This window comes from Typha angustifolia, chromosome 5, assembly GCF_048772165.1.
Source record: "Typha angustifolia cultivar Huaian chromosome 5, ASM4877216v1, whole genome shotgun sequence".
NCBI lineage: Eukaryota > Viridiplantae > Streptophyta > Magnoliopsida > Poales > Typhaceae > Typha > Typha angustifolia.
The window spans coordinates 7532425-7548152 of record NC_133243.1 but is presented as its reverse complement, the minus strand read 5'-3'; the positions used below and the strand labels follow the sequence as shown (position 1 = coordinate 7548152).

Genomic DNA, 15728 nt, shown 5'->3' with positions numbered 1-15728 from the left:
TTGGTTTGGCTGTTAAAATCTTTATATATGGATCAAAACTTACAACAAATGGATTATTTATATGTTTATTTTGAAAGTTGAATTAAATGGAGATGGCTGATGGCATCTTCAGTCACAAATTTCGAAAGTCAAAAGAATCAAACATAAATGCCATGCAGCACATCTAATTAAGAGTACAGGTGTTGTGATTTATGTGAGTGCTTCACTCACCTTGCCTTCATCAAGCCACGTTGCATGCAGGAAGATTGTGCAGTTGAAGAGCTCTTCCTTTTGACTTTGAGCTTATGACAGTCACGCACACAACTAAGTAATGAATAAGAGGCTAATTTTCACTCATCTTGGAGCAATCTTGGATGTTGCAGATGTCCCATGAGACACAAACACAAAAGTTGGGATGAAACAATTAAATATGATAGATCCAAAAAAGGAGAGAAAAAGAAAATTATTCAACTAGCTATTTCAAACTCTTTAAACAAAATCTGGAGTATTTATTTACTAATTTTTTTCCTCTTCTCAGCAAAGCATGGAGATCTTTTCATAAAAATGGATTTCAGAAATTTTCAGAGGACGTTAAATATCTTGATAATACAAGAAAACTTTGTTAATTATTTCAGAAAGTTGCAGACTACCGAGGCTAATTATTTAGCATTTCTTTTTCTCCTTTTTCTTTGAATTATATCAATCTTGAATTATCTCCCATCTGTTGTAAATGAATGGTGATTAGTGAGCAAATCAGAAAAGGTATACAGATACTTGCTATTCCCTCTAAGTAATAATTTTTTTTAGAGAATTTATCACCTTATATTTTGTCTTTATTATCATTCATATTCTACTATATGGATTATTAGCCTCTTGCATTTTACTTAAAAAAACTTCCAAAATACTCTGTCATTAATTTTCTTACTGGCCAATTACTATATAAATGAATTAAAGTAATTATAGGTGCAAAGTAAGCCTTAATACACTTGAATACATTTTTTTTCCCAAACTTAAAGATAAAAATAAATTGAGAAGAAGATTTTAAAGTTAAATGATGGGTATTCTATGTTCTTTAATTTTTTATTTTCAACACTGACAGATTATTGTCTATTATGTTTGCTGTTGTTGAAGGTAAAATTAACTCATGATTTTTTTAAGATATTAAATATAAAATGCAAAACTATCAATTCAGTCTTCTACTGAACCCCCTACACATTATTTATAGATGTCTCCAGTGGCTACTCTTTCATGCATGAGAGAGTGATAGAGATAGAGAAATATTCTATCCAATAAGTGCTAAAATTTGAGGTTGTTGGAAGTGTTAAATTTTTTTTTTTGTTGAAAGGAATGTTGTACCTTGAAAGATGAATGCATGAAGCTTGGTGGGTGCAAAAGGCCTACCTTTATTATGAGGCAAAGGAGATGCCCTACAATTTGGATGACTTAGGAATATCTAATTATATTACACTGCATGTCTATATATATATATAGATACACATATGCCTTGTCCTTGAGACATATAGAAAACCCCACATGCATGTGAGCAGTTCTTATCTGTACACAGAAACTGATGGGTTGGTTGTACTGTAAGAACTTACAGGGATCTGCTTGGAAATGTCTAATTGACACCTAAAGTGATCTGGATTGATGACTGTGTTACTGATTCTTCTTCTTCTAATTTTTTAAGAATAATTACACTTAAATTTTCTAAATTATTATTTTTTAGAACATTTTTTTCTTGACACATAGACCTCTCCTGACATTGTAGATAAAAAAAACTAAAATGATCAAAAAATCCCTATAAGTTTTCTCTTTTAAAATATAAAGATAAATATATCGTATAATTACTCACGTGATTTGCAATTGATAATTTAGGGATGAAAAAGATAGGTGTATAGGAGTGTTTGAAATAAATTTAATAGTTCGATGAGTCTAAGTATAATTAATTTTTTTTTTAATCTGGCCTCAACTTAGTTTCTCTTTGCCTCCTCTTATTGCTTCCTAATACTTTTTAATTGACTGTTAACACACCAATCAATTGCACATGTATATTTGGAGCTGTTCCATGGCATCAATTTTTTTTATTTTATTTTATTCAGGGTTTGCAGTAATGGAACATGAATAAAAGATTATGGAAGATAAAGAATGTTTAGGAGTTGCAGAAAAAGTTCTATATTTTAAACACTTCTTCTTCTTCCTTTTCCTTTTCCTTTTCCTTTTCTTTTTGTCTCTTTTACTTTTAATTTTTGCACAAAAAGATCAGAATGGTTATACATTTTGCAGTACTATAAACTAAAAAGAATTATTTTAGTTTTTGTTGCAAATATGCAACAAGTTAGTACGTCACTTTCGCAATCAATTAATCTACTTTCTCAAAACCATATAATAAATTATAAAAATCTCATATTATTTGAAGAAAAAGGTGTAGAATTAAGTTAAAATTTTTACTAACTACCCCCTAACAAAGAACTAAATTGCATGTGCATTTCCACGTGGCCGTGGGAAACGTATGCATTTAATTAGTTTTTGTAAGTTGCGAGATTGTTATGCCGTCACGGTCAAGCAAAGAACGTTTTCTTCGCATCTGTTAGCCCGTCCACATCAGCTTGATTGATCCGGAATTGGACGGTGGTGATTCGTGCGACACACTGTGATGCAGTGTAGTCTTATAAGGAAGTATATTCTCATAAATGGGGGGAGGTTGGAAGTTTGGTGTGATAAGGAATATTTTTTATTTATTTTTTGATAATATTTAGCCCATGCAAAAATGTTAATTATTAACTACCACCGTCACTAGCCACTACTATGCACTATTATCTTATAATTTGGGCATTTTTTTGCATATTATAGTGTTTGCCAGCTGTTGTTGATGGAGAGAGGAGCGCAAGAAATAGCTGTTAACTTGGCTAGCTGACCTTTTATCTAAATCTTCGAATTTTCTGTGGCTTATTTATAAATTGTTAATAGATATACGTGGATTACGCTACGGATTACTTTATCAAATAGAACCCTAGAACGTTTAACAATTTAAGAAACGCTAATTTTGCGGCTCGCGCCGATTCGCTCGGAGCCGCCGCCAAAGCTCGCGGAGTGCCTTGTCAATTGTCGGCAGTCGTTGGAGAGGGGAGAGAGAGAGAGAGAGACAGAACACCTTACTATAAATGTCTACTTGGCTTAGTTAAGTGCGGAATTTTAGAAGAAAAGGGTGAAAAGAAGTTTTGAGGATTTCTCTCTCCGCGGTGGAGAGAGAGAGAGAGAGAGAGAGAGAGAGCTCCATTCCTTCAATTCTAAAGATATCTCCTTCTCGCTCTCTTCTTTGAGATTGAATCGATTACCAAGCCATCAAAGGTTAGTGTCAAGGTTATTGAAATCTTCGCATTTTTCTGGTGGATTGTTGGAGGATAGGGAGTGTGAGCAGGTGATTTGGTCTCTTTGTAGTGAGTGACATCAATGCGATTGTTTTACTCCAAATTTTTCGTGTGATTCTTTTTTGAGATCCGAGTGGTTTTAAGTGGAAAGTGCGTGGATTTAGTATGGTCTATTTGACGAATTTGAGGCATTTGAGAGAGGAATGAATGATCTATATGTGGTTGGTAAATTCGTACTTTTTGTTTGGATTTAGTTCCGATTCTGTGTAGAGAACTCGATTCACTTAGAATTGGTTAGATCTGTGTAGGTTTGGAGGTGGAAGGAGTGAATTCAGATCCAGATCTGGATCTGGAATGACCTTCCTGGAGAAATCTTGATTCAGATTCTGATGCTTTTTAGTGTAGATCTCAATGCGTCCTTTTCTTGAATTGGCTTTTAACACTTTCTCATGTTTGAAGGACTAGATCTATTGGACGAGAGTTTAAAGTTTAGAGGAGATGGCGGCTGCACTAGCGTGGAGGTACACAGGCACCAATGGCAGCAGCCGTGGAGCTGCAGATCTGGTAAGATTCTCCTTGGTGTGTTCTCTGTGTAAGCTCATGATTGTCGTTCTTGCAGCAATGTTACTATAGGTGAAACTGATAGCAGCTTACATGCATGGTCTTTGCATGCCTTCTTTTTGCAATGCTTTGATGGCATAGGTTTTTCTGAGTAAAATTATTGAGCAAGGTAAAATTTTGTATGTGACAATTTGTGTATGATAAACACTAAACCAAACTTGGATCTGTTTTAGGCATGAACACTAGTCTTTTACTCTTTTGCTATTTAAGCTGAAACGTTTGTCGTTTCTAGTCTATCTTGTTGCAAAGAAGTTTTAGAATGTGTTAGTACACTTCCTCTGGCCCTGGACCAATTGTGGTCTTAAACTACGGCACATTGGAATTGATCAGTAGCCAAATTGTTGGACTACAGTATGTTTAAGGAGCAGAATTATCATAATTAACCATCCTTATGAGATCAGATGGTATTTTTTTTCCATTGAAGTTGTCTTGCACCTAGAAAGTTAAGTCCTCTCTGCACACTCAGCTTAGTATGCTTCAGTTTTTTTTTTTCCCTTTGTATGATAAAGCTCGTATCTTTGATATCTTCATTCTTTTTTCCATGTATGCTCACAGGAAAGAAATACGGATACAGAACCCCCAACTCCACACTCGGTCATAAAGATGGGCTCAAGGTAAATGTAAAATGTTTACTTATAGGTTGCATATCATGTAGCTGTTACCAGACATTCTGATGAGACTAAGGTAAAAACTACATTCCATATACATGATGTCAAGATTAATTGCATTAATTAAACCACGATATTGAACCTTCCCTTTCCTTTTTATCGCGGAGTTAAGAGAAGGTGTTTATATATATATATATGCATGTGTATATGTTCATCTACATTCTTGTTATGAATTTATGATATTGGTCTTAAACCTATGATAACTAATAGGACATCTTATTGCTCATGATCTGCAAATCAGAAGTTCTCGAGGGATAGAAATCAGACATACATGCTGGAAACAGTTACATTTGATCAGGATTTCTATTGTTGGAGCACATGTTCATGACCAGTGTTCTTACAATTTGATATATCTGCTTCTAAACTACAAGCTGTCAAAACTGAAGACCTAAGTTACATGTTTAAAGTACCATCAAATCCTGAACCTTTTAGAATCTAGATTATTATGACATGTCATAAACTTTCTATTAAATAGAGTGAATGGATGAAAATGATATAAACCAAATAGGCAGTAGTAAATGGTTTGATTGTTCATGTATCATGATCTTTCAACCTATCAATCAAACATGAAAAATATCTCTAGACACATTTTTCATGTATATCGGATCCTTGCTCACAGAGAGGCACTAATTCAAAACAGATTAGCAGTATTCTTTCTCTTAATTTTTCTTACTTTGTTTTTGGATGATATTCCATTTGTTGAATAAATTACATTGAAAAGCTGAAAAAAATATAGATAGAGAATTTCCACTTTTTCGCTTCAAAATGTTGTGCCCAACTTTGTGCATATAAGGGATTGTTTATGCTTCGCTGAAGCATAAATACTTTTGTGATTTCAATTGCATATTGACCTATGCGGTTCAATACATCAAAATGATATACATGGATCTGCATGGGAAGCCTAAAGGCCAAGAAATAGAATGGAAGAGTTTCAACTTTCATCAATGGCCTTGAATCATAATCAGATGAATGATTCATACTGATTCATCTGAGCTAAATGTAATATGCTCTGGATGTGTCCTCAAGGAGTTTACATTATGATGTGAAGGTTTGTATTTAGATGACTTCACATGTATTTTTAGAAGAGCTTGTACCAAGTTTCCCATGAGAAGCAGTTTGCCCTGTATACTTGCTAATATATCATGTGTGGGGCCTAGTTTTTTAATGTTTTTATATCATGATTACCATGCAGATCATCTTTTTAGATGGCTTAGTGCTCTTTGGCATGATATCAAAACCATGTTTGTCATGCCACCGGAACATTAGGTCATCCCCTTGTGCACTTTGTATGTCATATCTGCAAATGTAAGCTTTGCATAAGGTCATTTAATACAGAATTGAACCAATTTATGAATTATGGTTGGTGCCTTTAGAATGCTTTCATTTGCATAATGAAGTATGATAAAAGCACAGAACTCTACTTTCGAACAAGAGCAAAGGGTATTTGCACATGACTCTAGAGTACCATCATACGTGGCTACATTAGTTCAAGCTTCAACTTTAAAAGGATAGGGAACTCAACTACCTGAGTTTTGATGCTTCTGTAGTCATCAATATCTCCTTCTCTTCTCTAGTCATCCTCATCTTCCTCGTGGGTCGTTATTAGGTTTCCTTCATTACCTTATCTGATTGCTGTGCTTGAGGGCCATGAGTTATATACACATATAGAAAAAAAAAAATCTATGGCAGCCAAACTGTAAGGTAAAGTTGAGCCATCATGAGTGTGAGGTTAGAGATCTACTTCTGTATTTGTATGCATATCATCCACTGCAGCTGTCATTAAGCTCACTTTGCTCTTTCTCTGAACATTGACTGTGGAATTTTTGGATATTATGGTACTACTTATGAGTTTTTAGACAAATAAGGGCAATATTATTTGGAGGACACTAGGACTTCAAAGAGATTTCATCCAAACAGAGAGGAAGAAGCAAATGAAGCAGATTAGTACTTCCTGATGGAAGGAAAGATGACAGAGAAATAGTGGAAAAGTAGGAATTTCAACTTTTTTCATTTTCTCCAACACTCAATACAGGGTACTGTTCTTGTAGAAGGTTTTCAACTTTCAATCATTTTCCTCTCTCTCTCTCTCTCTCTCTCTCACTTACATCTAAATGAGATAAGCCTTTTTTGTATAAGTTTGAAATTTGCAACTGTAGTTGGTTTTCTCTCCTAATTAAAAGAGGAGGATACTTACTGGGGAAAAACTATATGATAATGCATGGAATTATCTGTGGAGATAGATGACCTCAAATTGTGTTGATTTCTGGATTTTGATAGCATAGGTCACCAAACCATTATTGTTGCATTGAGTTATATGCTACCTAAGGATGACCCTCATATTAAAATGGGCTTTTTAAAGTACCAGTACTTAATTTTTTAGTATAAAATTTTACTTTGATATTTTTTCCTAACTGAAGTTGGTAACAATTGTTACCTTTATTCAAGTAATTCTTTTTGCTTTTTTCAGCTTTTCCTTTAGATCTGATGAAATGTCGCTTGCAGAGATCGCAGTAGTATGGAGGATGTAGATGGGACACTTTCGAGTGTCGCCCAATGTATAGAACAATTGCGCCGAAGTTCTTCAACCCCTCAAGAGAAAGAAAGCTCATTGAAACAGTTACTGGATCTTATTGAAACCCGCGATAATGCCTTTGGAGCTGTTGGTTCACATTCACAGGCTGTTCCAATACTTGTTTCTCTCCTCAGATCAGGGTCATTAGGAGTGAAGATACAGGCTGCTTCTGTTTTAGGGTCTCTCTGCAAGGAGGAAGAACTAAGGGTAAAAGTATTACTTGGTGGTTGCATTCCTCCATTGCTTGGTCTTCTTAAATCCAGCTCTGCTGAAGGCCAAACAGCAGCTGCTAAAACTATATATGCTGTCTCACAAGGTGGGGCCAGGGATCATGTCGGATCAAAGATTTTCTCAACTGAAGCTGTTGTTCCTGTATTATGGGTTCAGCTGAAAAATGGTCTCACAAATGGAAGTTTGGTTGATGGTCTGCTTACTGGGACACTGAAGAACTTGTCAAAGAGCACAGAAGGGTTCTGGTCTGCAACCATACAATCTGGTGGAGTTGATACACTTATAAAACTGCTTGGTTCTGGAGAAATGAGTACCCTTGCAAATGTTTGCTATCTTCTTGGATGTGTAATGATGGAAGATGCATCTGTCTGTTCTCAAGTTTTAGCTGCAGAAACCACAAAACGACTCCTTAAGTTATTAGGGCCTGGTAATGAAGCTTCTATTAGAGCTGAGGCTGCAGGTGCTCTTAAATCTCTTTCTGCGCAATGTAAGGAAGCCAGGCGTGAGATAGCTAATTTCAATGGCATTCCTGCTCTAATAAATGCAACTATTGCTCCATCAAAAGAATTTATGCAAGGAGAATCCGCTCAAGCACTACAAGAAAATGCAATGTGTGCATTGGCAAATATATCTGGCGGGTTGTCTTATGTCATTTCCAGCCTTGGTGAAAGCCTTGAATCATGTTCTTCACCTGCTCAGGTTGCTGACACACTTGGTGCTTTAGCTTCAGCCCTGATGATATATGATACAAAAGCTGAATCTATCAGTGCGTCAGACCCTTTGATTGTTGAGAAGATATTGATAAAACAGTTTAATCCTAAGTTGCCATTTCTTGTACAAGAACGCATAATTGAAGCATTAGCCAGTTTGTATGGAAATGCTATTCTCTCAAAGGCACTTAGCAATTCTGATGCAAAACGTCTTCTTGTTGGTTTAATAACCATGGCAACAAATGAAGTGCAAGACGAGCTCACAAAATCTCTTCTTACTCTCTGCAATAAGGAATCTAGTCTATGGCATGCATTACAAGGTCGTGAAGGGGTCCAATTGTTGATATCTCTTCTTGGTCTCTCTTCGGAACAACAACAGGAATGTGCTGTTGCTCTTCTTTGCCTTTTATCCCATGAAAATGATGAGAGCAAGTGGGCTATAACTGCTGCTGGAGGTATACCTCCTCTTGTTCAAATATTAGAAACGGGATCTGTAAAAGCTAAAGAAGATTCTGCAACTATCCTTGGAAACCTTTGTAACCACAGTGAAGATATACGGGCATGCGTAGACAGTGCCGATGCTGTTCCTGCTTTACTGTGGCTGCTGAAAAATGGAAGTGACAATGGAAAGGAGATAGCATCTAAAACGTTAAACCATCTTATCCATAAGTCAGATACGGGAACCATTAGCCAGTTATCTGCTTTACTAACCAGTGAACAGCCTGAGTCTAAAATTTATGTTTTGGATGCATTACAAAGTTTGCTTTCAGTTGCGCCCCTTAACGATATTTTGCATGAAGGAAGTGCTGCAAATGATGCCATTGAGACAATGATAAAAATCCTCAGCTCCTCCAGGGAAGAAACTCAAGCCAAATCTGCATCTGCTCTTGCTGGAATCTTTCATTGCCGCAAGGACCTGAGAGAAACTCATGTTGCTATAAAAACTTTTTGGTCAGTCATGAAGCTTGTTAATGTGGAGTCTGATAAAATTCTGATGGAGGTTTCATGCTGCCTTGCTTCTATTTTTCTTTCAATTAACCAAAACAAGGAGCTGGCAGCAGTTGCTCGGGATGCATTACCTCCATTAATCTTGCTAGCGAATTCCTCAGTTCTGGAAGTAGCAGAACAGGCAACACGAGCTTTAGCAAACCTTCTTCTGGATTATGAAGTGTCTGTGCAGGCAGGCCCTGATGACATTATTTTCCCTGTAACACGAGTTCTGCGAGACGGCACTATTGATGGAAGAACTCATGCAGCTGCAGCAATTGCACGTCTTCTACAGTTTCGTTCCATTGATCAGGCTTTGTTAGGTAGTGTTAACCGTGCTGGAACAGTTCTCTCTCTAGCTGCACTTTTGGAATCTGCTAATACTGAAGCTTCTGCTACATCAGAAGTCCTTGATGCACTGGTGCTTCTATCAAGATCAAAAGGAGCAAGTGAGCATGTAAAATCTCCCTGGGCAGTTCTTGCCGAGTATCCCCACACAATTCTTCCCTTTATTTCATGTGTAGCTGATGGAACACCCTCTGTGCAAGATAAAGCCATAGAAGTAGTGTCAAGACTCTGTTGTGATCAGCATGTTATACTGGGTGGTTTAGTATCTGAAACTTCAGGGTGTATATCATCAATTGCAAGACGAATCATTAGCTCCAACAATTTGATAGTTAAGGTTGGTGGAAGTGCTCTTCTTATTTGTGCAGCAAAACAGCACGGCCAGAAGCTGATAGAAGCTTTGAGAGAATCAGACTTGTGCACTCACCTCATTCATTCTCTGATTGGTATGCTCAATTTAACAAATTTATCTACGGAAAACAAGGGTACTGAAAGCATTATGGACATAAGCATTTATAGGCATTCCAAAGAGCAATACAGAAATGGTGATGCTGAGTGTTGCACGGCAGTGATCTCGGGTAACATGATTGCTTTATGGCTGCTTGCTGTTCTTGCTTCTAATGATAACCGAACTAAAGCAGAAATTTTGGAGGCTGGAGCAGTTGAAACTCTTACAGACAAGATATCTCAGAATGCATTCCTATATATGCAAGTATGTTGATTGCTACCGTTAACCACTTAGTTATATACATCTACTCTATGAGGACTTCTGTATCTTCTTTGATATTCTACCTTGTCTACTTCTTTGCCTATGTCATATCTTTTAGAGGTAATTAGATTTCACTCTTGGGTCTTACTCTAACTTGATTCATGGTTCTTTGGCAGAGCGATTCTAAAGACGATAATAGCACATGGGTTTGTGCTTTACTCTTGGCAGTGCTTTTCGAAGAAAGAGATATTATACGATCAAATGCTGCATTACACTCCATTCCGATCCTCTCTAACTTACTGAGATCAGAGGAGTCAGCAAACAGATATTTTGCTGCACAAGCTTTGGCAAGTCTAGTCTGTAATGGTAGCAGAGGAACTTTGCTGGCTGTTGCTAATTCTGGGGCTGCCAGTGGGCTTATATCTTTGCTTGGTTGTGCTGATACTGATATAGCTGATCTTTTGGAATTGTCAGAGGAGTTCAACTTGGTGCGCAATCCAGAGCAAATTGCACTAGAGAGGTTGTTCAGAGTTGATGATATCCGTGTTGGTGCAACTTCTAGGAAAGCAATACCTCTCCTTGTTGATTTACTCAAGCCAATTCCAGATCGACCAGGTGCACCTTTCCTAGCATTGGGTCTTCTAACCCAGCTAGCAGTAGATTGCCCATCAAACAAACTGGTAATGGCTGAAGCAGGGGCTCTAGAGGCACTTACCAAGTATCTTTCACTTAGTCCACAAGATGCTACAGAAGAAGCAACCACTGAGTTATTAGGTATTCTGTTCAGCAGCGCTGAAATACGACGCCATGAATCTGCATATGGTTCTGTAAATCAACTTGTCGCAGTCTTACGCTTGGGAGGCAGAAATTCCCGGTACAGTGCAGCTAAAGCATTGGAGAGCTTGTTTTGTGCAGAACATATCAGAAATGGTGAATCAGCTCGGCAAGCCGTTCAACCTCTTGTAGAGATTCTGAATACTGGTTTAGAGAGGGAGCAGCATGCAGCTATTTCTGCACTTGTTAGGTTGCTTTCTGATAATCCATCAAGAGCCCTTGCCGTTGCAGATGTTGAAATGAATGCAGTAGATGTTCTTTGTCGGATTCTTTCTTCAAACTGTTCAGTGGAACTAAAAGGGGATGCTGCAGAATTATGTTGTGTTCTTTTCAGGAATACGAGAATTCGGTCTACAATGGCTGCAGCTCGTTGTGTGGAGCCTCTGGTGTCTCTACTAGTTAGTGAAAATAGTCCTGCTCAGCATTCAGTAGTTCGTGCACTGGAAAAACTTTTAGATGATGATCAATTGGCAGAACTAGTTGCTGCACATGGTGCCGTTATTCCTCTTGTTGGTCTTCTATTTGGTAAAAATTACATGCTTCATGAGGCAGTTGCTAGTGCTTTGGTGAAGTTAGGGAAGGACAGGCCAGCTTGTAAATTAGAAATGGTCAAGGCTGGAGTGATTGAAAGCATACTTGATATCCTCCATGAAGCTCCTGATTTTCTCTGTGTTGCACTTTCAGAATTGCTTCGAATTTTAACAAATAATGCTAGCATTGCCAAGGGACCATCTGCAGCTAAAGTTGTACAGCCTCTTTTCTTGCTACTATCCAAGGCAGAAATTGGTCCTGATGGACAGCATAGCACTTTGCAGGTTCTCGTGAATATCTTGGAGCATCCGCAGTGTCGAGCTGATTATAACCTGACACCTCAGCAGTCCATTGAACCAGTTCTTACTTTATTGCATTCATCTACACCAGCTGTGCAACAGTTAGCTGCAGAACTACTCTCTCATCTTCTTTTAGAAGAACACCTTCAAAAAGATGCCATAACAGAGCAAGCAATTGGTCCCCTTATCCAAGTCCTTGGTTCAGGTCTCCCCATTTTACAGCAGAGAGCTATAAAAGCTCTTGCCAATCTTGCATTGGCTTGGCCAAATACAATTGCAAAAGAAGGTGGTGTCTATGAGCTGTCCAAAGTGATATTGCAAGCTGATACACCTTTATCTCATGTTATATGGGAATCAGCTGCATCTGTTTTGTCCAGTATTCTTCAATACAGCTCTGAATTTTTTCTGGAAGTGCCTGTTGCTGTGCTAGTACAGTTGCTCCGCTCTGGAACAGAAGGTACTGTTGTGGGTGCATTGAATGCCCTGCTTGTGTTAGAAAGTGATGATTCAACCAGTGCAGAAGCAATGGCTGAAAGTGGTGCTGTGGAAGCATTATTAGATCTTCTAAGGAATCATCAATGTGAGGAAACTGCAGCTAGACTTCTGGAGGCACTGCTTAACAATGTGAAGATTAGAGAAGCCAAAGCTGCTAAATCTGCTATTTCACCATTATCCATGTACCTTCTGGATCCCCAAACACAATCCCAGCAAGGAAGGCTGCTTGCAGCTCTTGCTCTAGGAGATCTTTTCCAAAATGAGGGTCTAGCTCGATCTGCAGATGCTGTTTCAGCATGCCGTGCTTTAGTTAACCTTCTTGAAGATCAACCAACTGAAGAAATGAAAGTGGTAGCTATATGTGCTTTGCAAAACCTTGTAATGTACAGCAGATCAAATAAGAGAGCTGTTGCAGAATCTGGTGGTGTTCAGGTTGTCCTGGACCTTATCAATTCCAGCAATCCGGATACATCTGTTCAGGCTGCAATGTTTGTTAAACTTCTTTTCTCTAATCATACAATCCAAGAGTATGCCTCCAGCGAAACTGTCAGAGCTATAACTGGTAAGTTCTTGTCAATCTGATGTTACTGTTTAATCAAATCCTATCAAAATTGAAATGGGAACTCCCCAAACTCTGAGAGATACATTAAGTGATAGAGGATTTTTAGATAAAAGTTATTTTCCTCTGTATAGTGATTGATACATGTCTAGTTTTAAGTTGGTTCTATTAAAGTTAATGTGTTAAACAACCTATTGTTGGGATCAGCATCTCCTTGAAATAGAGTAATAAAATTAATTTTATTTAAGTTCCTAAACTTACTGATTTTGGATGCTACTGGAGCTCTACATAGGGTTCTAACAGAAATAAATTATTATATTAAAAGAGCTTACCTTTTTCATTTGAGAAATTCAAGGTTCTAGTATTCTGACTTCTAAGAGATCACATTTCAAGGATAGACCATGTGGGAACATGAACTTTACCTGATAGCACCTCTCAAAAGAAGAGGGCATTCAATTTGGGTTGTACGACTTGCTCATTGGTTCCCTCTCCATAATCAGACAATAAAGGTTCAGAATGTCTTGTTTGCTATTTTCAAATGTTAGTTGTACACTTTTAAATACCAGTTAAACAATAATATGGAGGATCGACGCTGTTCCTCCATACTAAAATAGAGTATTCTTGAATATTGCAGATTAAATGCTGAAAGTGTTTGTTTGTACTTAGCTCACTTTATATGAATGTGTTGTTCCTTTCTTTTGTCTGATCATGGTTTTTATTTTGCAGCTGCAATTGAAAAGGATATATGGGCTACAGGGAGTGTGAATGAAGAGTATCTTAAAGCACTTAATGCACTGCTTAGCAATTTCCCTCGATTGAGGGTCACTGAACCTGCGACATTATGTATCCCTCATCTTGTGACTTCCCTTAAAACTGGATCAGAAGCAACTCAAGAAGCAGCACTAGATTCGCTTTATCTCCTTAGGCAAGCATGGTCAGCATGCCCAACTGAAGTTTTCAAAGCTCAGTCAGTTGCTGCCTCAGAGGCTATTCCCCTACTTCAGTACTTGATTCAGTCTGGCCCACCTCGGTTCCAGGAGAAGGCCGAACTGCTTTTGCAGTGTTTACCAGGAACACTTACGGTTACTATAAAGCGTGGCAACAATTTGAGGCAATCAGTAGGAAATCCTAGTGTGTTCTGTAAACTCACACTTGGTAGCAATCCACCTAGACAAACGAAGGTAAGCACCTGTCTGCAGCAGTCCTGTTTGGATCTATTGGCATATAGATTTTTTTTTTTTAACTACTACAAGGTGGCCTCTTATATTTTAACTGGAACTTATAATACTACTTCTAGACTAAAGTCAGCTGCTTAGCATCTTCAATCTCATCATAAGTCTAGTTGGTTCCTTCTTTGCTAGTTCTGAGTTTGAGATACTTATACTGCAGCTATTCATCACCCCTAGGGAAAAAATAATGTTCCGCATAAAGCTGTCAATATTTTTTTTTTTTCTGAAAAAATTGGATCTATAACATGAGCAAACAATCATAATCTTAGTCTTTTCTTGGTCCTTTCATCTTGTGCATGTACTAGAAGATGTAAACCTTGATTTCTGTTCAATTCATTTATTACTTATTTAAATCATGCTCAAAGTCTAAGAGGTTTTTTTTTGGTGGATAGAGATTAAGATGGTCTATGTAGTGGAAACTTCTGGTTGTTTGTCGGCAAGAGTCTAATACTAGGCAGTATCACAGTATTATTGGGGAAAAGATTGGGGATATTTTTACAAGGTGTTTCATCTCAATTTTCCTTTTTTGGGGTTTGAGTTGATAATGCCTCAAAATTGATATCTAAAGGTCTATATATGAAGGTCCTGTTAATTGTTGACTTACTAAAAATGGAAAAGGTTTGAAGGCCTCTCAATTCCTGAGGCATACTATGGGATCGCTTTAGGCCACCTTTCCTAGTTCTTGCTTATATTTTATTATTTACATATACTCATTCTTCTAATGACTGCAAAATTTTAAGGCTAAAAGAAAGCTGACTGAATTTCAATTTAAAGAATTTTATGCTGTTCTCTGTGGCATTGTAGTATATCACTACAACTCTGTTTCTCTTGCAAAGATGATTAAGATGAATCTTGATATTAATCTTTGGCTGCAAAGATGATTCTACTCAATTTTAATATTTCTAATTTGCATTAACTTATCTCTCTAATTGTTAGATTGTGTCAACTGGTCCCACGCCTGAATGGGATGAAGCCTTTGCTTGGGCATTTGACAGTCCCCCTAAAGGCCAGAAGCTTCACATATCCTGCAAGAACAAAAGCAAATTTGGAAAGGTATTGTCCTGAACAACATTTGCAATAACAAACTTCTCATATTACAAATAGTTATTTTGTTGACAAGGTTCAATCCAAGAATTCCAGACAATCTAATCTCTGTGTTTCTGGTTGCAGAGCTCATTTGGAAAGGTGACAATTCAGATTGACCGGGTTGTAATGCTAGGATCAGTTGCTGGGGAATACACTTTATTGCCTGAGAGCAAAAGCGGGCCCTCTCGGAACTTAGAAATCGAATTCCAGTGGTCAAACAAATGATAACATCCAATAAGGTAAACTACTCTATGTAATTTTAATTTATAAAGAGTTGAGATTGTTTCCCTCTTTTCTCCTCCTGCTAAATGTTCTCCTTGTCCATCAATGTAAATAGTCAGCAGAGGAATTTGCTCCTTTTGTACCCCTTATTGTGAGTAAAACAGACGCTGTCGGATCTCTGTCTTGCTTGTAATGAATCATTCATTATTTTTTTGCCCAAGATTTTCTTTGATGGGTCTACCTAAAAAACCACTTGTGTAAAACGCTCAGAGATATTCTGTAA

The 15728-nt window shown here is 37.5% G+C and overlaps 1 protein-coding gene across 3 annotated transcripts; it reads left to right on the top strand.

The window, feature by feature from the left end:
- Positions 1-3179: 3179 nt before the first annotated feature.
- Positions 3180-15677, top strand: LOC140759938 (protein CELLULOSE SYNTHASE INTERACTIVE 1). 3 transcript variants are annotated; one of them, XM_073096652.1, is made up of 8 exons: positions 3180-3327; positions 3813-3911; positions 4524-4582; positions 7139-10193; positions 10367-12911; positions 13635-14089; positions 15074-15190; positions 15308-15677. In XM_073096652.1, the coding sequence occupies exons 2-8, from the start codon at positions 3846-3848 to the stop codon at positions 15446-15448; spliced, it is 6438 nt and encodes a 2145-aa protein (XP_072952753.1). In that variant the 5' UTR covers positions 3180-3327; positions 3813-3845; the 3' UTR covers positions 15449-15677. The 3 variants fall into 3 exon arrangements, with proteins under 3 accessions (XP_072952753.1, XP_072952754.1, XP_072952752.1); XM_073096653.1 differs by having other exon boundaries at positions 3807-3911; positions 7148-10193; XM_073096651.1 differs by having other exon boundaries at positions 3807-3911.
- The last annotated feature ends 51 nt before the right edge of the window (positions 15678-15728 follow it).